The sequence below is a fragment of the Clarias gariepinus genome, chromosome 27, assembly GCF_024256425.1.
Source record: "Clarias gariepinus isolate MV-2021 ecotype Netherlands chromosome 27, CGAR_prim_01v2, whole genome shotgun sequence".
Taxonomy (NCBI): Eukaryota; Metazoa; Chordata; class Actinopteri; order Siluriformes; family Clariidae; genus Clarias; species Clarias gariepinus.
Genome location: NC_071126.1, coordinates 4,380,405 through 4,408,400, shown reverse-complemented (window position 1 = coordinate 4,408,400; position 27,996 = coordinate 4,380,405). Strand labels below are relative to the sequence as shown.

Sequence of the window (27,996 nt, the reverse complement as noted above, 5' to 3'; positions counted from 1 at the left end):
GAAAGGGTGAGGGGGCAAGTAGAGAGGGGGTCAGACAAAGGGCAGAAGTCATACGCGAAGCCCCTTTTTCCCCAAACAGGAGGCCACCTGAACTTGTTAAACTGTTTAACTATAACTGATGTATGTGTCCAGAGGTGCTCGGTGAAAAAATCCATCATTTGATATGAAAAGAAAATCAGATGTGAGTAGTTCCTCCTTGATATTATTGATAACAAAGTGTCTTCCGGGTCTAAAGATTGAAAATATGATGCGTGAACATTTATTCAGCAGCTATGCTTACTCACTAAGCTAACGCGTCAGTGGTTAACCTCTGTGGTCGTGGTTATATTAGCATCGTAATGTCTTTCTCCTTTTTAAAAGGTGCTTTTTCCTAACAGAAGTTTAGATATTGTTGGTCATGTGAATTGGTAGCTTTGACATAAACGACCCGACAGCATTTGGACACTTTATGTCTAAATAATAGAGATGGAGAATATGGAGAATCACCAGGGGATGTCCGATACAATATCATGATATGTCTTGCGATTCTGTTCGTATCAAGACTTGATATCCGTTTTCCATATATAAATATTAGACTTTTTTACACTTCTAAACAAACTTAGCAAATAATTTGCTCCTACCACACATGACTGTGCTGCCTTCCAATGTGTGAATACTTTGGAGTGTGCCATCTGCAGGATAATAGCAGGACTGCAATATTTTAAAACTCAAATGCAAACATATAAATTAAATCAAATATTCGAGAAAGTTGATTTTGAAGTCAGTGGGTCTATGAATCACGTTGATCTAGGAGGTGATGGTTTAAAAAGCTGTGAGTCAGTGTTGCCAGATTGTGCAGTTTTCCAACCAGTTGCGCTAGTTCTTGTCATCTAGGGATGGAAAATTGTGTCGTGTGCAGGCACTGTGCAAAAGTCTTGAGCCAGTCCTCATTTTATTATATTTTGCTTTCAAAGAACCAGACTTTCTTGTATTTTTTTAATGTCGTCTTGAGAAATAGTTCCCCAAGCTTCTTAAAGGACTCTCTAATTTTCAGTCCACTCCCTGTACCTGAGCAGTTTCAGAGAAATGTTTTTGTTTGTTAAGCCACACAGTGACCTATGAATCATTCACGCATTAAAAAAGCATCTAACCTAAGGCATGAACCAGTAAGAAACAGGTGCAGATGATGACAGATGATAAAGTTGGTGATTAGTGTACTGGCAATGCTGAATGCTAAGTGGCTGGAACAGACGAGAAGGGAAATGAGGTTGATGTTGAGGTCGTTACAAAAACAACCAATTGTATCGTTAGGCACTTTGCAGCCTGTCACGGTAAAAAAAATGTCCCCAATTTATTTATGTAAAAACACACAAAACATGCCTCGGTTTAGGGATTGCAACAGAGGATTTGGTCAATGTGATCTGGCAACCCCTACTGTAACCTACTCCCAAGCTAGTTTAATTCCTGCTTTTTTGGCTCTTATTTTGTGGTCAGCGACGATCTTTCCAATCAGATGAAACTGAATTAAGACAAAAGATAGGATTAGTCCGAAAATGAAAAAAAAAAAAAAAAGATGGGAAGTACGACTAGCCCAAGAAAAGCTTGTGAACAGATTGACAAAAATTGTGGGTGTGTCTGAATAAAGCTGTGAAGGACCTTAATGTGAAAAAAAAGTTCTTTCTTTTTGTTTCCACAACAAATACTTTACAATCTTTACTTTAAAAAAAGCTATAAAATATTTGATTATATTCATTTTAAGAAAACTACGTCTTTGTACATTTTTTTGTGTGCAAACGAGATGTTTTTCCCCCCTTAAAATCTGGAAATAATCATGTCGCAAAAAGTAGGGTTTTCATTAAAGAAATGAAACTGACAGTATAATCAAAAGCGTACAAAAAAAAGATTAAAATATAAAGAGTTCAGTCAAGAAAAAATCTCACTGACTATAATTGCTGCCAGAGGTTTTTAAACGAGAGAAGTCGTGTACGACCATGGAGGTCGAGGTCACACAGCCACTGGAATTTGTCAATGGAATTCTCTTTGATTATTTCTGCTTTTGTAAACCAGAACCCCGAAACGCCCGAATAACACAACCTGAATCCAGGGGAATTATGTGAGATCGTTTAACAGATGCCGCAATTTTATGTTTAACACCAATCGGCTCTATTAACAGCCCTGACACTGTGCCGTGCTGCTCCTAAAGAGTCCCAGAGCTAGTGTGATCTATATCTGTGTAATCAGAGTTAGCACAGCCAGAGGGGAGTTTAGTGAAAAACTGAGCACATAACATAGGGAAGATTTTCAGTGAGTGGCAAAAGGCTTAGGAAGAAGAGAAACAAGTATGAAAGGGGGATTGAAAGATAGAGCGAGAAGGCCCACATGTGGAAGTCATTATTCGGCATGAGCCTCTAAAACACAACATTTCTCCAAAAAAAAAAGTGGGGGCAGCTTTTCCCTCTCTCTTGCCCCCCGCCCCCCCCTTCAGTCCAGGAGGGGCTGGGGTCTCAGGAAACGTCTTGGGTTACACTGTGCATACCGGCGACGCGGAGGAGTTGCAGAGATGGACAGAACGACAAGGACCAAAGATGGTGACATATACATCATATAGATTAAAGGAAGAAAAAAAGACATCATCTAAGAATTAGTCACATCCTGTTCCCTTTTCCTTGTAACCCCTTATACTCATCTTCTTTTTGCATGCTCTTTTCCACTTTCACTCACTCCCTGCACCCCTCCTAGTCTGTATTCCTCTCTCTCTTTTTTTTTAACTTTCTCTTTTTTCCCTTTCTGAGGCCCACTTCCTGTCGGAGTTTTTTAGAGGTTGAAAAAAAAAAAAGGTCAAAAATGACAGGCTGGCGTTAAGACTACAACATCTGGTACCGCTTTAGAGTGAGAGAGAGAGAGAGAGAGAAAGAGAGAGAGAGAGAGAAAGAGAGAGAGAGGAATAGAAACAGAGAGAGAGAGAGGGAGAAAGGGGGGAGGGAGAGAGAAAGAGATAGAGCAGGAAAAGTGCAGAAAAGTACTTATAGTACAGAAAGAAGATAGATATGGGAGGAGAGGAAAGAACCAGAGAACTGCTGACGGAGGTGTGGACAGTAGAGCATCGCAGCGCAGAATTCAAGCTCCGAAAAAAAAAAAAAAAAAAAAACTGATAGCAAGAGACGATCCAAAAAATCAATTCCCCAATGGGTCCTATCAACCCTTATATGGCCAGTCGGTTCCTCCCTCTCTCTCTCTCTCTCTCCCTCTCTCTCCGCCCGCTCTCCCTCGTTCTTCTCTTCCTCTTTCTTCACCATGCCTTCCCTTAACTTGCTGCCAGACTGCCGGCTACAGGAGTGAAATGTGCCACGTCAAGACTAGATGCTCGACCCAAGCGACGAGGAAAAAGCGCCGCAACTCCACGACCGACTGAGGCATCTCCGGGAACGGGACAAAACTGCAGACGGAGCTCCGGAGCGCGTCTCTCTCTCTCTGCCCTGTCTGTTTCCCCTCACGCCGGAAAGCCACTGAGAGATGGGGAGAGAGTGAGAGAGAAAGAGAAGAAGGAGACTATTTCTATCTTGTTTATTTTTTATCTTCCACCTCCTCCTGAGAAAGCCTGAGCCAGCAAGGATGGGCTGAGCGATAGAGTAGATAGAGAGAAATGAGGTAGAGAGAGAGAGAGAAAGTCACAGGAAGGGATGGAACTCTGATCTCCTGCTCCGTCATCCCAGTGTTCAGACTACCTGTTCAGGATCATACTGGTGTACAGTAGTCTGCACATTGGTTAGACTGTGCATGGATTGGCTGCGATCATCTGCGCTAGACGCCTGCTCAGACAGATGATCCAAGAAATGCAAAGCATCAACTTGCGCTTTTTTACATTTCCGTTCTGTTGAAAATTAAGACGTGTACTGTTGAATGTCACTGGCACATTAATGGCCAAGAGTTATGTTGGACTTGCTGGTGTAAATTTTGATGTGTTTTAGTGTTTATAGATTAAATCGCTCATGCAGATGTGAGCAGATGTGGTGTAACTCTGACTTCACCTCGTCAATGCTAGCTTTAAAAAAGCTTTTAGTTTCAGCTGTTTCCTGTTTAGGTGTTTAATGAGCTCTCAATGAACTCACCACTGCATGCATGAAAAACCGGTCTGCTGGTACAACCTGATTGTTCTCTTAAACACACACACACACACACACACACACATTTAGAGCGAGCGTGGCGATGTAGGAGAGACTTAGTAAGTAAGAGTCATCTGTTTTCCTTCATGCAGCATAAGTGTGAGACGCAGAGCTGAAGTGCAAGTGTGTGTGGTGTGTGTCTATGTGTGAGAGAGAGAGAGAGAGACTGAAGGAATGTGTGTCTGTTTAATGTTGGGACGGTTTACCCTAAGCAGCAACACCAGAAATACCAGGAAGAATAACGGCGGCTGCATGTAGCTGAATTATTAAGCTAATGACAAAAGAAAGGATAGTGAGAATGTGATAGAAAGAGAAGGAACGAGAGAGAGAGAGAGAAAGAGAAAACTCGGGCTATGTGATGGGCTGTGTGAGGTGAAGGGTTGCAGGAGTGAAGACGTCTTGTGCCTTAAATCTCTCTCTCTCTCTCTCGCCTTCTTCCTTGGAGGCTGGTGTTTGAACAAAGCCTTACAATTTTCCAGCCAGGAATGTGTATGTTCCCCGAGAGACTGCCAGCCACAGAGAGGGAGAAAAAGAGCGCGAGAGAGAGAGAGCGAGATTTAAGGCACAAGACGAATGAAGTGTGAAATAAAAATGAATGTATAAAAAAAAAACAATAAGTCACATTGAGAAAAAAAGAAAGAAAGAAAAAGAGGAACAGACTTAAAGGAACAGTCGTTAACGAAGAGACAACGTTCCAAAAAGACATTATTTGTGTAGCTTTAGAATAACTGCAGAGTAAAGAGGGATCTGAGGATGTTTTCTGATGGATCTGATGAAAATATTTTCTGAAAATTGATAAAACAAAATAAAATAATAATAATAATAATAATAATAACAACAATAACAAAAATCCAGTTTTGGAGATAAACTTAAGATTTGGAAAAGCAGGTTATTCTCTGCCACACACAGGATAATGGACAAAGCAGAATTTTAGGAATATGTTCTGCAGACATATCCCAATTATTAATTCATTTATTCTCTCTTTTTTACATTTCTTTGTAACATTTTGCTATATTTATGAATATTTCACAGTGATGGTTTCTAAATTATAATTAGCTTTAGTGCGGTAGGTCAAACTGATTTAAAAAACAGCTCACAATTCTATCTATCTTTTACTACATTTGCTATTTTACCACAAACACATGAGACCATCAGCAAATTTGTCTATTAACCGCATGCAATGCATTAGTTTAATCTGTGCGAACCCGTGTATGTTAATACGGCTGTCATTTTGACTGTTGCACTAGTGTCTGTGTCGTCATGCGGGGAAGTCTTTAAGCGTAGATGTATTTCTACAGAACTTTTGTGCGTGTGTGCCTCTGATTACATGATGTGTCCTGTGTATGCTTTTATATCATCGACTGTTTGTGTTACTGCGTGTTTATTCATCAGACCATTTGTATTTGGGCCGTGTTTGTGTGAGTGTGTGTGTGTGTTTGGCTTGGGGGGAATCCAGCTGTGTCAGGGTGATCTGATCCAAATGCCTCAATTCCCAGCAGAGAGAGAGAGAGAGAAAGAGCGAGAAAGAAAGTATAAGTGCGAAAGAGAAAAGGAAGTTAGAGAGAGTAAGATAGGAAGAAAAATAAAAAGTGCAAAAAAAAAAAAAAAACAATAAATAAAATACAACATATTTTGTTCGGGTCTGGTGTTCCCATATCTAAACTCATTAAGATCCCGGTTATGTCACGTTCAGAGCCAGGTGTAGTTATCCTGATGTTATTCCTTCACACTGTTTTACCAAAAGAGCAAACTTGTGTTACATGATGTGTGTCGATCAATTCCTCCTTTCCCAGCGCCACAGCGTGCTGCCATTGGCTGAGAGCGTTGTCTGTCTGCCTGTCTACACTTGCTGTGCAGAACTTCCTGCACCTGTACAGCAGGCACAGACAGGCAGACAGATGGCAGCCCACCTGGCAGGCCACACGGCACGAGGGACACGTCGGACGGCCCATCTCGGCTCGCCCGAATCCCGGTGGTAGTGCGATCGCTTTCTAGACCGATCCATGAAAAAAACCTGATTTGAACGGAGGAAACAAGACATGTTAGAAAGTGAGAGAGCAGGCCAGCCCTCACCTCATCATCTTTAAACCAGGAGAGGCTGTCTGCCGTCAGCAGGAACCAGTATTCTCTGGCACCTCCCTTCATCAAACTCAGGTTGTTGATGGTCAGCCAGCCTTTCTGGATCACCTGCAAAGCAAGGCAGAGGTCAGGACTCAAATGTTCACGTGATCCACGGAGAGCCGGAAAGAAGAGTTCACCAGTCCTTGGGAACAACAACAAAAAAATAAACGAATAAAAGAGGAAGAGAGGTGTTAATTAAATAAAAATGGCTTTGTGACTGAATACGTGTCTGCATTAAAAAGTGTTGTTTTTTTATTATTTAAGCCACAGAACAGGCAGTGTGGCTGGAGGATGCGCACTGAGCGGCAGAGGAAAAGGAAAAGACTGGTGGAAGAACGTAAAGGAAGGGGAGACTAAAATAAGAGTGATGCAGGCAGGGAATGAGCTAAAGAACGGAGGGATGAGGCGGTCGGGGTGATGAAAGGAAGGGAAGCTCAAAGTCCAGCTGGCGAATAGAAAGTGAAGCAAGACACACACACGTAGAGAGAGAGCGAGACAAAGAAAAAAAAGAGACCGGAAGAGGAGGCAGACCTTCTGTTCAAGTGTAGCTCATGTACAAAATGTGACCACTGGGGTTCTCTCAATTATGGAGAGTAAACAGAATACACCTACATCAAGTACATACAGTATAAGTAACAGGTTCTACGTCATACTTCTATAGTATGTAATAGTTTTTTTGGGGGAAAAATGCACAAAAAAAAAGGGTTCAGTTCTCAGTTCACATTACCAACCTGAAGTGACTCAACTCGTGACACAGACCAGATTGTTTTTTAGTTCTGTCTGAATGCAAAAATCTGATGTTTTTCACATCAGATCTGAGTCACTTCCATATGTGGTCCTAGATCGAATATAAATATCTAATACGCGCTCATGCGACTTTAATGAGAATGGGGATGTCTCTGCGCATATGTGGGTCCCACGCTAACGACATCAGAGTCATTTCATAGCAGTGATAGTACCAGCTGCTAAAGATAAAAAGAGGTGTCTGACTTTCTTCCTTTCTAACTGCTTGCCGTCCTCCAGAGCAAAACCCCAAGCATACTTTTTGCTAAAATCCCAACCATTGTTTGAAATGAATGAGTGCTCATACTGGGGTATTTACCCCAGACAATGTGAGCAATGGTTAGATTGTAATTATGAATGTAAATTGTTATGACCTTTAAATCCAATCACACCAAAGTAATCAGAATTGAGCAAAAGTGAATTATAACGTGCACAAAGCCAAAAAGCATTTCCACTAGGTTCATTAAAAAAAACCTTAAAAAAACCTTTCCAAACGCTAATTTCAGTCTGTGGAAATCAAAAAAAAAAAAAAAAAAAAGATCTGTGTGGATTGGGTACACCAAGGTCATGTCATAGTACAGTATAATACCAGTGGTCACATTCCAATACAATACACTCACATTTTGCCAGTGCTCTGAATAGAGAGAGAAAAACTCACCTACCAACAATGTGTGATTTCAATACACTACATTGTATAAACACAAACACACACACTCACACATATACACACTGGATGGACTGAGATCAGACGCTATAAACCTACACGTCTGGAGATTCCACAGGAGCAGCTCTCACACACACATAATGTATAATATCCACAAGACACAAAGTGACGAAGCATACATGTGCTTTTCGAGGATTAAACAAGATTAAGCAAAAGCAGGTTGAAGGTGTTAGTGGATTGTTCGAAGACAAACAGGAGCGTGTTTGTTGGGATTTACAGCGTGTCAAAGAAATCAAGGTTTCAGGATGAAAGAAACGTGTTCAGGTTCAAACATAACCCTAATAAGCTGTGCGGATTTAAAGACGGTTCATTAAATTGCCGAACGAGAAGGAAGTGGAAGCCAGTCGGTAGATAGGCGACAGACGGCAGACACTAAAGCTTACAGACACGTAGGACTCGTACAATTTGACTGGGAGGTGAAGGTGCAGAACCCTAAAAAAAAAAAATCAGCAGAAAGAATAACGCAATTACAATAGGACTTGCGGGCATCCTTTACTTTACACAATACAGTACATCATTATAACATCTTAGCTCTTGCATCAATAAAAAAAAATAGTACACAAACATAAACCTTTACATGGATACATTCTGCAATAAAATAAAATGCCTTTTCTGGATGGTTAATAAGTGATCATGAAAGCACAGAGGCTTCATGCAGTGTGTGCATAAGTTACTCACCATGCCCCCTGCAGAACAGGCTGAGTAGTGCATAAATGCAACATGGAAAGTGGAAGGGACGAGCAGGGAACGGAAGGGAGGGGAAGTATGCATGGACCCAATTAAGATGGAATTAAAATGGAAGACAGGTGAAGGATGAGTTTGAAATAGTGCTCTCATTCCCTTTTATGTTTTTTTGATAATAGAAATGAATAAGAGTGACAAGAGAATATATAGAAGCAGGTAGGGGCAAAGAATAAACAAACTATTTATTTATTAGCAGGAAACAAACAGCACATGCAAACTAAGCTCAATGTGTTAGACGTTAGTGATGAATAAGTGCAAATCTATAAGATAACAAAATGAAAGAAACACAAAGCACAGACAAGACAGAAATAGCATGTTAGGAACAATATAACAAAAATGTTTCATGACTTTTCAGGTCTTTGACTAGTCCAGCTCTACAGTTATGGCTTCACACTAGGGATGTGCATCAGGACTAAGATTTTAGAAACGCTCGCATGTTTTTCCTCTTGTGCGGCTCAGAAAGGAAGATCACAGGGGAAATTCAAAGCAAGCAAACGGTACCAATTTACTGTACCATCTGTTATTTTGTTTTCTGTGCTTCTGAACTGAATCAATTGTTTTTCTCCAGGCAAATTCCTCGACATTTGTGTTTGCTTTGAATGCTCCCGACTTGTCAATTGAAAAAATAAATAATCAAAAATATATATATTTTATATACAGTATATATCTGTTCTCAGATTCTCTTTGTAACAGCTAGAATCAACACATCAGGTTTAATTAACTAATACAGTAAGTTATATATTACAATAGATGCATGTGTCTTTAGCCTGAGCTGTGAGCCACGAATGCACCGCTGTCTTCACTTCTTCAGCAGAAGTGAATCTTTATCCTCGTAGGGCTGGTGATGAGACATGGATTCATCACTATGAACCTGAGAGTAAACGGTAGAGTATGAAACAGAAACATGCTCAATCGTGGACCAAGTATTGGAACATTATCAGGAAAAAAGGTTGCTTTTTACAACAAGATACTTATTGAAGAGCTGAACTTCGGATTAAACACGGAGCATTGCGAGGGCGCTGTGATCTTGCATGACGATGCACGTCCGCACACGTTTCACTGTCAAAACTCTGCAAAAACTTTTTTCTGTTGTGTTAAAGTATCCTAACTAAAGTCCTGAAGCTGTTTGCTTCCCTGAAAGCAGTCCTATGAGGATGAGGATGCACTTCTGATGAAGAAGTGAAGACAGCAGTGCATTCATGGACAGCAGCTCAGGTTAAAACATTTTTAAAAGACGGAATAAGTTTGTTAACAGACAGACAAAGTAAGAAGATTGTATAAAAAAATCTTGTATTTGTCCTTTCTAAAAGTTTTACTTTTAAAAAATATAATCTTGCAACAAGACAACAGTTCTGCCTACAGAAATAAAAATGTATAGGTCAGGACAGGAAATTCTCCTCTACATATTGAGGAAAAAGAAACTAACATAATAGCTAATACTGTATAGTGAAGACACAGTCAACAAACTAAATAAACTGCAAGGTGATCTGGATTAATCGTGATGAGATGCGATCTGGAGAAGCCATTTTTAAAACCGCAGTCCTGTGCACAGCTCTATATCACACCCTCAGACTCGTATTTACCCGACACCGACTCACCTGATTCCATGTGGAAGCCTTCCTAGTAATCTGAATATTTCTCTGTTGTGCACTTGAAATACAGAAAGAGAACAGCATGCCTTTTCATCATACATCATAACCTTTGCTGAATAAGCGTTCGTGCTTGGGTGCGGGTACGAGAACTCACTTGGCGAAACCGATGAAGTCTTCATGATTAGTGTTGATGTAGGAAAGCTGAATATCTATGGAAAGGCAAATCTGTCAAAAGAGATAATGGAATTTTAATTGAGATGACATAAGACATGAACTCATGCTGAAGAATAAATTTTATTTCTCACCTGGTCCTTGGTTTGACTCTCTTGCTCCCGAATGTGTATGGTCACTATTCTCTCGGCCTCTTCCTGCAGCTTCGGAAAGGTCCCTAACTGGAAAAAGACCCGCAGTCGCACGTTTAGCTTTATGCATGCTTAATTTCAGTGTTATTACTAGTACTATACACAAATAATACCTTGTTCATGCACTGCCTCACTGCGGCTAAGAGCTCCTGGATGACCATATCGACACATTTAATACACGGGCCTTTCAGCTTCACTATCTCCTTCTTAACGATAGCTTCAAATGCCAGATCAGGAGTGAACAAGCCTGTCCTAGACAAACAAACAAACAAACAGAAAAACAACAGACCACCAACAACAGATGGCATATGCATCTATGAGCTGAGAAAAGAATACCCACTCAGACTAAAGGTGGAATACAAGTGTGGTGTTCAAAAGCCAGACCTGATCCCATGAATGTTCTTGATGGCGTAGCTTATCTCACGCCGCAGCTCTTTTTCGTCAAACTCCATCTAAGGAGCGAACGTAAAACGAGGGTGAGTGTGAGGTGTTACGAGGTGTGTTCCCTTTCAGTCGATTCACTCGGTACAACACATATAGTATGGGATATCACGCCCTCTCGTGTCCTGGCTGAAGCCACCTTTATTCACGCCGTAAAGGCAGGCAAACCTGTGGTGACGTAGGTGTAGCCCCGCCTACACCTATAAACCCTCGTCGCCACGGTTGACCCTCAGTTCTTACGCTCTTCACCTCGCTGTGAACACCTTTTCCGTAGAAGTTTTCTAGGTGCTGCTAGTAAACTCTACGTTTTACGTTGAAAGACTGCGCTTAAAATCAGCTTAACTGCTCTTGTTGGCGTTAGCGACAACAGCCTCATTTTGGTGAGTCGTCTACCCGCGGGGCGCTGACTTTTAAGTTCTCTGACAGTCAGAACATTAGCGACATCTCAGTTAGTTGGCTTCTGTTTAGCTGTGCTAACAGCGCTGGCTAAGATGAGCATGCAAGCTAATGTAGTTAAGAAGAGGTCCGCTGTTCGCCCCTGTCCTCAGGAGTGCGGTTTCTCCTTGCACGAAAAGGACCAGCACGAAGCGTGCCCCGTCTGTCTGGGGATTCTCCATGCTAGGAGAGCTCTAGCTGAGCCAGAGTCATGTGAGCTCTGTCGCCAGCTCCGGCGTTCAACGCTGGAAAGACGGGTCACGTTCGTGGAAAGGACCCTGGGGAGAAATACAGTCGCTCAGCAGGACCCCCTCCTTTCCGAATCAGCAGTCCCAGCTTCGCCTGTGTCTGCTGACGAGGAATTTTCGTCAGAAGTCCCCGCACCTAGCTGGGCGGACCAGATGGAGTATCTCGAGGGTTCGGAGAACCGTGGGCTCTCCTACAGCGCTGGCCAGCAGCCAGGCACCGAGCAGCATGCTTTCGAGGACGATGACGTGCTCGACATCGGCCTAGAAATGCATGGCTTGTCGGAGGACGAGCATGAAATTGTGCCGCCTGCTCAGAGCTCCGCTGCTACTGCGTTAACCGCTCGGGACGACACTTCATTTTTTGCTCTCTACCGCCGAGCGGCCGAGAAGCTGGAGGTGGAGTGGCCCTCCCCGCAGCCGGCTCAAAAACCGTCAAGGTTCGCGGGATTTTTTCTTCCTCCGGAACCGACAACAGTTAAGAACTGCTTGCCCATGTTTCCCGACTTTGTCGGCGAGTTAACGTCGTCATGGAGCAAGCCGCTGTCGACCCGTGTATCAGTGCCCGGTTACGGACAATATTTGGAATTAGACGGAGCTGAGAAGGCAGGGCTAGTTAGCCCACCGCCAATGGAGCCATCTTTGGCTGCTTATTTGGCACCCTCGCACAATCATGGAGTGTCTGGACCTACTCTCCTTCCGTCTAAACATTGTAGATTCTCCTCTGCCCAGCTGGAGAAGATTTACCGCGCTCAAGCGGGCACTGCTCGTGCGCTCAACTCCGCTACGCTGCTTCAAACATATCAGGCAATGTGTTTGGCAGAGCTCGGCTCACTGGTGCCTCAGGAGAGCCCGTTCTGTGCGCTGCTTAACGAGGTCAGGACAGCGACAGACTACATTTTGCGCATGTCTCGTTGTGCGGCTCTTTCCCTCGGGAGAGGGATGGCGAGCGCAGTGGTAGCACAGAGGCATTTATGGCTCACGCTCTCTGACATTCCTGATAGAGACAGGGCTGTCTACTTGGACGAACCGCTGTCTGCTGAGGGTTTGTTCGGCCAGTCACTCGATGCCATTCAGGCAAAGTTTGACTTCAGAAGGAAACAGGCCGAAGCGTTGCGAGACATTATTCCGCGACGAGAGGTGAAGCCCAAACAGGCTCGAAGTATGAACACTCCGCGACCACCTCATAAGAGACCACCGCCGGCAGCTAGCTCGAGCTCTCGACCGGTGAAACAACAGCCTCCCAGGCAAAACCCACGGCAGTCGGCCTGGGGTATGGGCCCCCCACCGGGCGTCCGAAAGGATTCAGCGACTAGGAGGAAGAATCCTCACTCCTCCTAGCTCGGATTTTAAAGAGAGAGGAGCTCTGGCAGCAGGGAGACACTGTTTCTCCTCTCTCAATGCCGCCCAAGAGGCCGCTACGTTATGTTCAGGAAATCAGTCCCAAACGGCGCTGCACTTCCCTAACACAGTCTCCCAAGCACAATCCCCCCCCCTCACACACAAGTGCTTATGTTCGAGTTATGAACCCCAGTTGGGGCGTGTTAAAAAGTTCTCAGGGACTTACAGCAAGTACCCTCGATGTTTGCAGTGTGATTGCCCCAAAAATGGTGCATTTTGTAAATCATGTGAATGTTACATTATTAAAACCAATAAAGAATTTTCCTGTTTACAATGTTGCAAAACAAAAAAGCCCAGTGCCATCGATGAGGCTGCACTCTGGCGAAACGCCAGGGGGCAGCAGACCCCTTTCAGAAACCAATGCGGGCCGGTTGGCGTCCCACGTTCTCGAGTGGCGCGCATGCGCAGTCTCGACATGGGTGCAAAACACAGTCGCTATGGGATACCGACTACAGTTTCGCGTAAAGCCACCGCGCTTCTCTTCCATAATCAACACCGAGGTGTCGGACGATGCCGCAGCGGTGCTTCGGGAAGAGATAAATTCTCTTCTGAGCAAAAGGGCGATTCACGTGGTGCCTCCTTCGGAAGCGAACTCAGGTTGGTACAGCCGGTATTTTGTCGTTCCGAAGAGGGGGGGAGGACTGCGTCCTATTTTGGATCTGAGAATATTGAACACGTTTCTAAGAACGTACAAGTTCAAAATGCTTACTCTGAGGCAACTGCTAAATGCAATAGGCCCGGGAGATTGGTTCACTACGATCGATCTCACAGATGCTTATTTTCATATAGCGATCTTTCCGCGCCACAGAAAGTTTCTGAGGTTTGCATTCGAGGGCGTGGCCTACGAGTACCTAGTGCTGCCGTTCGGCCTGTCACTAGCTCCCCGAACGTTCACGAAGTGCGCCGAGGCGGCGCTGTCTCCTCTTCGGGAGAAAGGCATTCGCATATTAGCCTATTTAGACGACTGGGCACTGATAGCGAGCTCAAGCGAGCAGGCAGAGAAACAGACAGCACTAGTTCTGTCTCACATTCAGACTTTAGGGTTCTCAGTAAATATGCAGAAAAGCTCACTGATTCCGAGTCAACAGTGTTCATTCCTGGGTCTGGAGATATGCTCCGTTACCAGCCGAGCACGTCTCTCAGAGCACAGAATAGCCGCGTTTCAGCGCTGCCTTGCTCTGTTTCAGTTGCAACACAAACTTCGTTTCCGGGTGTTTTTACAACTAATGGGAATGATGGCGTCTATGATCACTGTGGTGCCTCTCGGGCTGTTGAACATGCGTGCGTTTCAGCGCTGGGTGCGCTCTCACCGCCTATGTGCGGCGCGCCACCTCAACAGGAGGCTGACGGTGACACCGTCATGCATGTCAGCCCTTCTGCCCTGGAGGGAACCCAGGCTATTACGTCAGGGCTCTCCGATAGGCAGGGTATCGTTTCGCAAAGTGGTGTCAACAGATGCCTCCCTCAGCGGCTGGGGCGCTCTGTGCGACGGCTCCGCGATCAGGGGGGCGTGGTCACAGGAACAACGCAGGCTTCACATCAACTATTTGGAGCTGTTAGCAGTGTTCTTAGCCCTGAGACATTTTCGTCTGGCTTTAACAGGCCATCATGTTCTGATCAGGACAGACAATACAACAGTGGTGTCGTATATAAACAGACAAGGGGGGACTCGTTCACTTCCCCTGCTGAAACTATCTCATTCTCTATTGCTATGGTCCAGTGTTCATCTTCTGTCACTCAGGGCCACTCACATTCCAGGGCACCTGAATTTGGGGGCGGACCTTCTATCCAGAGGGGGCCCGCTTGTGAGGGAATGGAGATTACACCCATGGGTGGTAGCTCAGATCTGGGAGCGCTTCGGCAGGGCAGCAGTGGATCTTTTTGCATCCAAAGAAAATGCTCACTGCCCACTATTCTTCTCCATAACGGATCGCAATGCCCCACTGGGGATCGATGCGCTGGCACACTCATGGCCCCCAGCTCTATTGTATGCTTTCCCTCCGGTAGAACTGATTCTGCCTGTCACAGAGAGGGTACGTCAGCAGGGCCTGTCACTAATCCTGGTGGCACCTCATTGGCCGGCGAAGTTGTGGTACGCAGAGATAGTCAGCCTGCTAGCAGCAGAACCATGGAAACTTCCTCTCCTCAGGGACCTTCTGTCTCAGGCAGGGGGAGAGGTAGTGCACCCGCGTCCCGAGCTGTGGAACTTGCACGCTTACCTGTTGAAAGGTCCAATTTGTTAGCAAAAGGGCTTCCCCCGAATGTGATTGAGACAATCCAAAGTGCTCGGGCCTCGTCTACTAGAGGTTTATATGCTTACAAGTGGCGAGCATTTGAGCAATGGTGTCAAGAACATAATGTTCTTCCATTTCAGTGCTCCATGGTGGAGATTTTGTCTTTTCTACAAGAACTATTAGAGAAAGGCCTTTCCTTCTCTACTATTAAAGTGTACTTGGCGGCTATATCAGCCTGTCATGTTGGTTTTGACGGAGTGTCACCAGGGGCTCATCCGCTGGCAGTACGGTTTTTAAAGGGAGTGCGACGTCTGCGACCCACTACGAGGTCCAGTGTTCCGTCTTGGGATTTATTGTTAGTGCTTGAGGCCCTCTGTGGTCCTCCTTTTGAGCCAGTTGAGTCTATAGATATGAAAATTCTTTCATATAAGACGGCACTTCTTCTTGCTTTAGCATCTGCTAAACGAGTGGGCGATCTCCACGCTTTGTCCGTGCATCCATCCTGTACGCAGTTTGCTGCTAATGGGTTAAAGGTTACTCTACGGCCGAACGCGGCCTATGTACCGAAGGTCGTCTCCACTGATTATAGCTCTATGGTCTTTGACCTTTATAGCTTTTTTCCTCCTCCTTTTGCTTCTGATGAGCAGAGAAAATTGCATAATTTGTGCCCCGTACGTGCACTACGAGTGTACATGGACCGTACAGTAGATATCCGCTTATGTGATCAACTGTTTATCTGCTTTGCCAGTCCAGTAAAGGGTAAAGCGCTGTCTAAACAGCGGCTTTCCCATTGGATTGTGGAGGCTATTACACTAGCTTATAGTAGCAAGAGTGTCCCATTGCCTCTGGGTGTGAAAGCACATTCAACGAGAGCTATGGCAACATCATGGGCTCTGTTCAAAGGAATGTCTGTGGGCGAGATTTGCGCGGCAGCCAGTTGGTCCTCACCACACACTTTTGTCCGGTTCTACCGACTTGATATAACGGCCCCCTCGGTGGCTCATTGTGTCCTCTCTGCGGGGTCCATAATGCAGTAGAGTAGCTGTCAGGGTTCTTGTGACTAACTTTGATAGATACTCGGCGGGGCGTGAATATATGTCCCATACTATATGTGTTGTACCGAGTGAATCGACTGAAAGGGAACGAATGGTTATGACTATAACCTCTGTTCCCTGAAGGAGAGGAACGAGGTACAACACATTGCTGCCCCGCCTCATAGTTACGCTCGGCGAAGAGCGGCTATCGAACTGAGGGTCAACCGTGGCGACGAGGGTTTATAGGTGTAGGCGGGGCTACACCTACGTCACCACAGGTTTGCCTGCCTTTACGGCGTGAATAAAGGTGGCTTCAGCCAGGACACGAGAGGGCGTGATATCCCATACTATATGTGTTGTACCTCGTTCCTCTCCTTCAGGGAACAGAGGTTATAGTCATAACCATTCGGTTTAATCAGTGGTGACCAACACACACCTTGACTAGCTCCAAGGGAAACCGCTCATGAAAGATGCGATTGATTTTGGCGCCTCCTGAGAGCCTAACCGTGTCGACTTGGTCTCCAGAGCCCTCAATCATCTTCTCAAAGTCAAGTCCAAAATGCTGGATTAGCCTGGATGACAGAAAGACAAAAATTTGGCGGGAAAGACAAGAGGAGACTTTATTAGGGAGCAATCCTAAACGATTGATTTTGTGGAATATGTGGGTTGTCAGGTCTACATTAGAAACCGTTAGTCTAGATTTCCCAGAATATAGCAAGGCCTACAGACTTGGCCGCCATCACTGACTGACTCACGTTCACGTACACCCGACAGCTGATTGAGAACACCTGGTTCTAATCGCACTCACATGCACTCACACTCACAGTATAAATGGACTATTGGTTCCACAGTCACGTTATCTCATGGTTTTGATTAGGGGTGCAACAAATAATTGTAATAATGTTGTCTAATAAAATAAATAATAATTTGATTCTCGATTCATTAAATGACGTGATTGCGCTTGATTCTCACGTGAAATCTGAACGCTCTGACGTGTAAGTGTTCCTGGAGTGAAGTGAGTAATAGCGTGTGGAAAAACACAATCACAAGCCAAAAATCTCCTAAGTGTGGGAGCATTTCACTCTTAAGTCAAGCAAAACAGCCGCTAGAATCGAAGGGAAAGACTGTGTTCTGGTGAGGGCGTGGCCAAGCGCCTCTTTGTGAAGGACGTGAGAGCCGGGTAAGTGGGAAAGGATTCACACCGAACGTGAACGTGGATAATTAATGACTGGGTGTTGCTGTTGCTGGGAGTGTTAATTTCCGGTTCTCGTCAATGAACCTTTTTAACTGAACACATGGCATATTGCTAGTCTATGAGCTCTGAATGTGTACTTGCACTCTCTCACATTCTTACACTTTTCACTTTTTTTCAACTCACAGAAACACACCCTAATTAGCCATATTCTCCTCAGGTGTGTGTCCTTTTCCCACATACTTTACTTTCGAGTCCTTCACACTTCCCTTTGCTTGACCACACATTTAATCTGTTTTTCTAACATTTTAACTTAACTCCCATAATTGGCACCTGTCATTTTTAAACTTTAATCAACTTAGATTTTATTGCAGCTCATTTTCTTTTCTTCGGCTTTAGATTTTGTTTCATCAGAAAAGTTTATTAAAAGACATTTTTAAGTAAATTTTCATCTTAATAATCTTAAATTGTTAGTTATCGCTGGCACAAAACAACCTCAAGCCAAATGTAAAAGCTGATCACTTAATAAGAGCTATTGAGTAATACTTCCATTTAAAATCTGATTAGTCAAATAATCATTTATTTATCTATAAATTAATAATGATCAAAAAAGTCGCTGGTTGCTTCCCTAGTTTTAAACTTGTTGCACTTGGCCTGCCTAGTTTATGACTTTCCCCTCTGACTATAATTCTGTTTAGACTTGTGTTGGACTTGTGTTGGACTTGTGTGTATCATATCAAATTCTGTCTGCATGTAGTGACTTACTGCATCAGTGCTTTGGTCTTGCGTGACTGGTCGTTCGGGTTCATGTGCCTGTATTCCTCAGCCTCTTTATCCAGAGAAAACAGCTGAGACTGTAGAGAGTGACGGAACGTTGGAAGAGTGTCACGGATGTGATTGGTCAGTTGCTATGGACACAAGAGAGACCATACAATTTAGTGCTATGAGGATTTTACACTTATCATTTCTCATTATGACCACTGATAGGTGAAGTAAACAAAACCGATAATCTTGCACTCTAACTTGAACAAATCACATCATAGTTTGTTGCGTATGGAACTGCGTAGCCTCAGACCGATCAGGGTGCTGACCCTTGTCCACCACCAAAAGCACCTACAATGGGCATGTGTACATGAGAACTGGATCAAAAATCAATTGAAGAAGGTGGCCTGGTCTGTGGAATCATGTTCTGTTTTACCACATATGGATGGCTGTGTGTGTGCGTGTGTGCGTGTGTGGGCAATGTTCTGCTGGGAAACCCAAAGTCCTGCCGCATAACCATTATGAATTGTGAATTTTAATCGTACTACCCACCTAAACGTTATTGCTGACCAAGTACACCCCTTCACGAAACCAATATTCCCTGATGGCAGTGGGGTAAATGAGCTCTGCATAGATTCAAGAATTGTTTAAGGAGCACAGAAACAAGTTCTAGGTGGTGCCTCTAAAGTATCTGTGAATATTCTGGAAAAACCAAACATTTCCAATCCATGAAGGCCTCACAATTTACTTAAAAGACTTAAAGGATCTGCTACTGATGACTTGGTAAGAGATACAACAGCACACCTTCAGAGGTCTAGTGGAGTCCCCGGCTCGATGAGTTCAGAGCTGTTTTGGCTGCAAAATGGGGAGCTTCCCAATATTAAGCAGATGGTTATAATGTTATGGCAAATCGTTTAGAGACCCTCTGTTGTCTGTGTGCTCATTTGTTTATGCTACTCATACCCTATCCCAGTCTCATGCTATACATCACTCTCTTTCACTGTGGCTTACTTGGTTGAGGACCCGCTGCAGGTACGGTGTGCCCATGTTGTCGGCCATATGCTTGTAAGCTGGATGGGACAGGAAAAATACTCGCTCTGCAGCGATAGCCGCGCTGATGTCCTTCTTCCCCTCGATATCCTTCTGACTGCGATTCACCACCCCAATGTAACCTACACCAATTTCAGATACAAGCGTACAAAGCAAGAGATAATAAAATAGTTTTGCATGATGTATTAAATGTCAATACAATGTTGTAAAACTGAAGTGTGTTTAACGACAGTGTTCTACAGTAATCTGCATGGGAAATAAAAAAATAAATAATAAAAAAAGAATGAATAGTGTGTGTGTGTGTCTAATGCATTAAAGTGCAAGCATGAAGCATGAAGGCCCAGCACCTGGCCTTGCTTTAGCTGTTGCAGATCTTATAGCTCAGCTCTGGCTGTAACTGAAACCCTGTGGCAGTGAGACTACAGGAAGGGAACTTGGGAAACTTGTCTCATATCAACACAATGACCTCATACATATTTGCTTGCAGTTAAAAAGCTTTACACACACAGCATATGTCCACACATGTCCATAGGACTTCTGGAAAAAGTAAAAAGAGAACTACATTGAGAAGATGTTCACCCAGGTTTTTTTTTTTCTACTTCACAGCAAATAAACAAATTTATAGACATGACCTCCATGGTCCGGGTTCGATTCCTGCCTCAGGTATTCTTGCATTAAGTTTGCATGTTCTCCCGGTGCAGGTTCCTCCCACAGTGCAAAGACCTGCAGATTAGGCTAAATCCTGTTTCCAAAATCGCCCATAGTCTGTGAACAAGTGTGTGCTTGTGTTCCCTGTGATGGATTGGCATCCCATTCAGGGTGTATCCTGCCTTGTGCCTCGAGTTCCCTGGGATAGGCTCCAGGCTTCCCGCCACCCTAAAGTGCTATGGAGAATGAGTAAGTGAGGAGCTGAACATTCTGTATCTGTAATTAATGTCATCCTTTAACAGATAAAGTAGAGAGGAAAAAAACAATTTCTGAAAATTCCACCACACATTGATCCTTCTTCTCTCAAGTAAATCTTACCATCCTGAAAATCAAACATATTTTCAACAGAATGAAAAAGATTTCCAAATTTTTACTGTACACCTGTGCACTGATGTTGAGGTAATGACTACCACGTCCCTAGATCTTCTACCTGAGCTGTAACCTTAGATCATAAATTAGTGAAGAAATCTGATTATTTAGACCAAATTCTCAAATCAAATCCTTACTGATGCCTGAGCGGATTCATGATTAATCACTGAATATCTGTGATCACTTCTCTTTAATCTCTTATGAATACTTTTGTTTAGGTATTCGTCTTGTTTTTCATGAGGCTTTTTTCCCCTATGTACAGTAAATCCCATTTCATTCCACTGATTTCTTACACTTATCACCAACATTGATTCCTTTTTTCCATCATTTTTATTGTCCTTTTTTGTACTGTTGTGCTCTTTCTAGTTTCAAGCCACACTGATGCTTTTTGAGCTCCGGTTTTGAAAAAATGATGCCAAAATGTACAGTTCCTTAAAGGATCACTAGGTAGCGGGCTCCACAAGTGGGCCAATCCCCATGTTTTAAAATGCCCAGCAGAAATAAACATGTGTACAGCCTGTTACAGAAAACAGTTTTGGTCTTCATAGCTAGATTAGTTAAAACAATACATAGTATTATTTCATAGTTCAAAGCAAGAGGTAAACTTTATGACTGTAAGTCACCAGTTAAAAAACACAGAAATTTGTACAATTAGAGTCCGTGGCTGATTTGAGTGACAGCTTTATTGTGTACCAGTTGTAGTTTAACTTCCCACAAGAAATGTAGGAGTTGACACGGCTAGGGTATGGATGCAAAGTAATGTTAGCATGTAAATTAACCTAAGCCGTCTGGCATTTTCGATTACCTAAAGCTAAGCTAGCTAGTTTGTGGTAACTGAGGTAAGTAGGCGTGTTTCAACCAACAGCCAGGATCTGTTTGTTTCGCCCATTTGCCCATTTTGGATTAACCTGGAGATCAGGTGGAGTCATCTCCTGCAAGGCTGACAACAAGCGGAGCTTCCACAGCTTCTTCGAAAGACCTACAGGTGACATACAGTCCATGATTTCATTTTTTTTAACCTGCACAAAGGTTTAAACATAGCCAACTGGGAACAGCCTACACAATTTCCCAAACTCCATGTTGGATTTCCAAGTTTTCTAATAGTTTCCACTGTTTCGATTGATAACTCTCTTGTTGGATCTATACCTCCATGTAATTAACCAGAATGAGTCCATTAAACTTGTTAAGGTCTGTAAGCACCATCTTTAAACATGAACTGCAAACAAATCTGATCATTGTTTTATATATTCCTTTAACATTAAATTCCATATTTTCCCCCTAATTTGCCTGTAAAAATATTAATTAAATATTTTTACTTAATTAGACTGAAGTAGATTCGGTTCATTAAAAATGCATACAAAAATGTTGTGTCATATCGGTGATTTGTTTATTTGCGAAAGTTAAAAAACCTGGTTGAACTTCCTCTAAACATGGTGGCTGTACATCGATAGTGCCAGTAACCTTAACTGGAAGCCACACTGATTGTATTCTAGCACTAATAGCTTTAGTAAAAGATTATTCTACACCGAACTACAGACCAATCAAGACCAGTATACCTCTGCGTAAGGGCAGTACCCTGTTCTCCAGCACATCTCTGGCATCTGTTCCCTCGTCCATCAAATCCAGTTTAGTGATGACGCCGATAGTCCTCTGGCCTGAGAACCGAAGGAAAGAAATACAAGACAAGAAACAAAGTTCTAGAGATATCTGAGATCAGCGTTGTTAATTCAGTAATGCTCTGTTTATCATCACCCTGTGGGTCGACATCTTTGGCCAGTTTAAGGGCGTCTGAGTTGGCCAGGTCCATGTTCGCAGGTGTAACAGCCAGGATGAGGCAGTTTTCTCGACAAATGTATTGCATGATCATATCTCTGATCTGGTATTCGATGTCTGGAGGCTGATCTCCTACTGGAACCTTAGTGATGCCAGGCAAGTCTACTAGAGTCAGGTCAAGCACTGAGTGAAAAAGACAATTAGAACACACACATTACATACGTATTACTGTATGTAAAGTGAATGATTAGCGTCAAGGTGACAATTGTACCGTTTGGTGAGTAAACACGTAGGTTGATGGGAATGGGGGAAATTCTTTTATTTGCTCCTGTAACTCTGTCAGTCTCTGATTCAATCTCTTGCCGAACTTCATCGAAGTTTCTAAACTTCTTCCCTTTACAGTGCAGAAATTCAGCATACTCTGGAAGAAGAAAGAAGGGAGATGGTAAGGTGAAAAAAAAGATGGAAAAGGTGAACAAAATTGACAAAATTGTACAAAAAAAGTACATGGGACAAAAATTTTGATGATAATTTAACTTTTTAAACTTAGCCATTAAAAGACAGTTGATGATGTGAACACACTGACCTCCAGTGGTTAAAAATAAATCATGCATGTAATCAAACAAATGCACACGGTTCTCATCTACTTTTATTGACTATGTAATCTGAAACATACAGTATCTGTGTGTCTACCTGTGCTGGAGCTGATTAGCTGTAATACAAGTGGTCTTCGAGTGACGATCCCTGAGCCTCGTGGTAAGAAATCCCTTTAAGAACAAACAAAGATAAAAATAATAATAAATGAAATGAGAGTAATTTTAACCATACATACCTCTGGAATGGATCCAGAAAAAAAAACATTCCCAGACAACCCCAGCAATGAGTGAGGGATGTGGTGAAACTGTAACCCCAATAATTCTCACTCCTCTCTTATTACCCTCCTGACTCCATATATAGGACAGGGTGTAAAGCATTAGTACAGGGTGCAGTGGTGAAGATAGAGCAGTGCAGCAGGAAACACAATTTGAGAGAAATAATAATGTAACATTTATTAGCATACAGAGTGTGTGATAGAGAGAGAGAGAGAGAGAGAGAGAGAGAGAGAGAGAGAGAGAGTGTGTGTGTGTGTGTGTGTGTGTAAAATACAGGACAAACTATTTTTGTAATCCAAGCTGAAAGTTGTTACTACTACCATCTTTATTGAAAGAGGAAATTCAGCAAAATCAGAAACAAAACTATAGACAATTCCTGGAGGAATTCTGAAGTAGGGGCCAAATGCTGGTGCACCGCACACCAGTGAAAACAGCTCATTTGTATCCCGCACGGTTTTCCAGATATAAGCATTTATATTGGCTGTCAGTCCAGTGAGTGTAGGTAAAGGGTATGCATGGAATATCAAGAGTCGATATAGCTGTCTAGTCCGAACTGAGAAAACTGGAATTTAGGGAAAACGGTTGGACTCATTCCTTAGAAAATTAAGGGCAAGACATTGCCGGGGGAGGAGCGAGCGAGCTTTGTGGCCCAATGATTCCACTGGTAAAAGATTTGGGGCTAAAAAGTGCAATAATAATAATACACGCTTTTATCCTCTACTAATTATATAATAGGGACAAAAGTAGAACACATCCAAGAGTGAATGCTGGAGTAACAGTGAAAAAGGGAATGACTGGTGGCAGAATACAGCTAACATTCTCCACTCTGATCACACACAAAGACAAGGTTGGATACGGGTTGTCTGAGGGATGGGGGGTGAAAAAATTAAGAAAGGCAACTCTTATAAGTACTACGGCACCTTGGGGCATGTTCTTCAACTGGGAGAAGAGCCTAAAGAGCACACTGCCATGTTTCCTGTATGGCAAACCTACAGGGCACTGCTTCATGAATTCTTCACTGACAGAGCGACCCAAAAGGGAATTATTTTTCTCATACATAGGGGCAATTTTATCTTTAGTAAGATCATCCTAGAGGGTGTCTCTGCTGTGTATTTTTAACCATCAAGGCACTGGGAGAGGTAGGGAAAAAAAAGAATTAATAAAGACAACCTTAAATTAATTAAACAATTAAAAAATAACTAAAATTAGCAACAACATCACTAATCTAGTAAAAAAAACAACAACAACTAAGTATTACAAAAAATAAACATATTCATTGCATTTTCTTATGACAAAATGGGGCGAAGTGGGGCGAATGACTACGCCATTCAATACACAGTACGTGATTGGTTTATGGTTATTACTTAACCGGCCTTGGGAATTATGGTATCACAAAAGCCTGTGATACAAAAAACAATCTCTGAAACAAACCCAAGGTGGGTGTTTTATGAGCATTTGACTAATCTTATACAGGTTTATAGGTTTTAGACATGTTTTCTGTGGGTGTGCTGACACATCGTAGCATTTGCGTAAACGCAAAAAATAAATGCATGTTAATTTCAGTCTAATTAATGCAGGTGAATTGGTCATGACATCACAGCTTTAGCGGCTTGATCTATATATACACATACGTGTATATGTATATATATATATATATATATATATTATTATTTATTTATTTATTTATTTATTTATTTATTTTCCATGACATATTGCATTGACCTAAGATGGCATCAAGCTCTGCTTTCAATGTCTTAGGGAAAACTCCAGTTTTCAAATGAAACAACATCTACAGTTTGGACAAATTGTTAACTCATGCATTGTGTTGCTCCTGAAACTAGCAGTAAGACATTTAAAATGGAAAAAAAAATAAAAAATAAAAAAATAAAAAATATGCAAACTATTTCTGAGCTTTGTTTAAAAAAAGAAAATGCCCTTGGCATGAATTTGTTTTATGTTGCTCCATCAGAAGCAAACAAACACCAGACTTTTTGACTATTTATGTATTTATTTTTCATAAGTAGGTACTGTAGTCTGTAAGTGTATGGAAGCACAAAGAAAGAGATGTATGGCTCTGCTGCAAAAATAAGGCGATACGGCAGGGATCAGGGTGTGTGAAGTTAAATCAGAAACACAATCCGAAATAGTGAGGGACGTCCCTCAGCGGCAGACCCAGTTATAGACGTGACAGAGAGAGATAGAGGGAGAGAGAAAGCAGGTAAAAGCTTCCTTGTTAGATTACTCATTCACTGTGAAACATACAGTGAATACAACACAGCATTTTGTCGTTACAACCTAAAATTGTAACAGTCAAGAGAGAGAGTCTAAAACACTTTTGGACTCCTTTCCCCCTTTAGTCAGGACGCAAATCCGATTCAGACGCATTCCTCCTCCATAATCATATAATTACCCTAAACTCCATTCATTCTTACCACTTGGCCCTGACCTCCACGTTCGGTCCGTAACAATGCTTTCATTCAGACTGCTGCAACTCTCTTTTTCTTCCTATCTCTCTCTACTCCCTCTCCCAGCGTCCATACCCAATCTAAAATCTTAAAGCTGGCGAAGTTCGAGCTACTAAAGCTTTCTGCTTGTTGCTTACTCGCATGTTCCCCTGAGCAATTTGTTCCTTCTCTGCTGTCCCTCTCTCCTCATCTCCTTTAGCGAGGTTGTAGGCGACGCTCATATCCGCAGGCCTTGATGAACAGTACGCAAGGACAGATGGCTTATGGTGCTGATGCACAATGATTTTTTCCATCGCCATGGCTACATCTTGAAATAATATACTCTTAACAAACAAACGCTCATAAAACAGTGTGAGTAATGCAGGAGAAAACCACAGGCTATAGGCTATAGGTCTATATATTTAGCCTGTGGTTTTCTCCTGTATATATATATATATATAATCATGAAAAAAAAATCATCTAATATTCAATCCATTTGGATGATTAGTGGTTTCTTAGCCTGTTCAGGAACACCGGCTTTAAGGATGGGACATACACTCACTCCAGACCTATAAGTAATTTACAGAAAAACTGGAAAAGGTTTGTAGCATTGCTGATGTCAGCGCAATAATCCTACAGACAAAGAATCTGAAAGGACGAAGAAGCGCAATCTGTAAAATGATTAATGAAAAACTTAACCCCATTTTGCTGCCATAAAAGAAAGCTTTGAGTGTCCTTATTTCTTACTGTATATGGGTCAGCCCAGGCTCACACTTAGCTTTTAGACGTGGTCAGAGGTGATGAGTATCACTGATATGGCACGCACATGCACACACATTTCAGGACCTACTCGAGTCAGAGATAAGACTTTAGCTCCTGCTCCGTGTCAGAAAGAGTCATCTCAAACAGCTAACCTTCACCTCGCTTCCCTACTAGTTCAAATCAAACAGGACAAACAATGGGCTGGTTCTCAGAAACAATTCCCGTTTCCTGTGGACAGGCCCAAAACATCGTCAAGGAAACTGTCTTGGCAAGAGAGCATCTTCCGTAGAGCGGCTGGACTCAAAAGTGAAGTCCAGTGATATGCAAGCAACATATAGATAACCTTTGTTAAAATGTATACAAACAGATCATTTAATGTCTAGTAGACTGCATTATATAAATACATCACACATATACTGTACTTATGTCCTTGTTAGACATCCTCATCCAGAATTAGCCCTTCCAGTCTTCTGGGAAGGGTTTCCTCTAAATTTTAAAGCATGGCTCTGGGGATTTGTGATCACACGAGCTTTAGTAAACTCCTGCACTAATGTTCCAGTGAAAGGAAACTGTATGTTCAGACAACATATGAATGTTATACTCAGGTGTACAGTATAGTAGAAATTATCTACAGTATAGTAGAAATTATTTACTATAAATTAATTATGATGACACAATCCATTATGACAACATCTTGCAGAATAATACCTCATTGTTGTTTCCCATCCGTTTGTGTGTTTGTCAGAAATGTCTATTTAATGCATGTCATGTATAATGCCTACCAGATATCATTTTTTAAAAATTTTATAAAATATAAAATCCCTGCAACTACATCCTAAACGTCAGTATTAATAAGAGTCTTGATCGCTTTGCACGAACATGTTCTTGGCTCCTGATCGTGGCCCTTGGCAGGAGCAAAAGAGGACGGCACGTCTGCGGACTACAGATGAGCGCAGGACCCTCTGCACCTGTTGCTACCAGACAGCGCATCCTGCACCATGCTCTTCCACACCAAAGATGTTCCTCATCCCCGAGACATCCAGTTTTGTACAGTGAGACATGTGATAACCTACCTGCCTACGAAATTCTCCAGGACAGAGGACTTGCCCGCACTCTGTCCTCCCACCACAGCGATCTGGGGTAGGTCCAGACTGCAGGTCTGCCCCAGGACACTGAACGCCTCATGCAGTCTGTTGACCAGCGGGATGAGCTCCTCCATACCCTGGTTTCCCATAATTCCACAGCAACTACCTCTCATCCAGGCAGAGAGTGGAAGTGGAAATCTGGGGAAAGTTTGTCACTTAGAGGTTAAAAGGGGTGTGCAGGCTAGCTGATCATGGATGAGTGGTAAATCTTACACTTACAAAGTTAGTAGGTTTATTACAATATCACAGCTTTGGTTATATTTATTTCAAAGACTTGTTAGCTTACCAGGTCCTCGTTTTGTCTTGTCCTGCCTGCTGTCACTGACTGTTCAGGCTCCGGATCCGGTTCTACACGCTTAAACGGAAAAAGTTAGCTATCCTTCAGCTCTTTGACTTTATTTTTTACTCCATGAAGAAGTTAAAATAAATTCAACACCGGTAAAACTCCAACGTTCGGCACAACTCGGTTCGGCTCGGCTCGTTTCTCTGCCTTCTCTCGGTCTCAGCTGGAAGGTTGACAGTTAACCGTCCGTTCTCGCGCATGCGCAGATCACGTCAACCCTCTTCCAATAGACACGCGCTAATTCACTACTACTACACGTAAAACACTCTCTTTCTGACCTGTTTTATAAACCTTTATACACCATTTATAAGCTTTAAT

General features: G+C 42.8%; 1 protein-coding gene across 5 annotated transcripts in view; it reads right to left on the bottom strand.

The window, feature by feature from the left end:
- The window catches only part of dnm3a (dynamin 3a), a 48,838-nt gene extending 20,978 nt beyond the window's left edge, over window positions 1–27,860 (bottom strand). For 2 of the 5 annotated variants that reach the window (XR_008356557.1, XR_008356558.1), the window contains exons 1-16: window positions 27,622–27,860; window positions 27,264–27,473; window positions 22,806–22,879; window positions 22,384–22,533; window positions 22,092–22,295; window positions 21,896–21,994; window positions 19,224–19,384; window positions 18,216–18,358; window positions 16,695–16,830; window positions 10,853–10,920; window positions 10,582–10,720; window positions 10,412–10,498; window positions 10,261–10,331; window positions 10,113–10,164; window positions 8,173–8,202; window positions 6,216–6,329 (exon numbers count right to left, since the gene is read on the bottom strand). Coding sequence is in view for 3 of the 5 variants with exons in the window: in XM_053488459.1 (XP_053344434.1) it covers window positions 3,336–3,485; window positions 6,216–6,329; window positions 8,173–8,202; window positions 10,113–10,164; window positions 10,261–10,331; window positions 10,412–10,498; window positions 10,582–10,720; window positions 10,853–10,920; window positions 16,695–16,830; window positions 18,216–18,358; window positions 19,224–19,384; window positions 21,896–21,994; window positions 22,092–22,295; window positions 22,384–22,533; window positions 22,806–22,879; window positions 27,264–27,448 (1,863 nt within the window). In the remaining 2 variants the exon portion in view is untranslated. Of the gene's footprint in view, window positions 1–13; window positions 3,486–6,215; window positions 6,330–8,172; window positions 8,203–10,112; window positions 10,165–10,260; window positions 10,332–10,411; window positions 10,499–10,581; window positions 10,721–10,852; window positions 10,921–16,694; window positions 16,831–18,215; window positions 18,359–19,223; window positions 19,385–21,895; window positions 21,995–22,091; window positions 22,296–22,383; window positions 22,534–22,805; window positions 22,880–27,263; window positions 27,474–27,621 lie in introns of those variants that run through there. The other 3 variants (XM_053488457.1, XM_053488459.1, XM_053488458.1) reach the window with 3 other exon arrangements.
- Window positions 27,861–27,996: the final 136 nt, after the last annotated feature.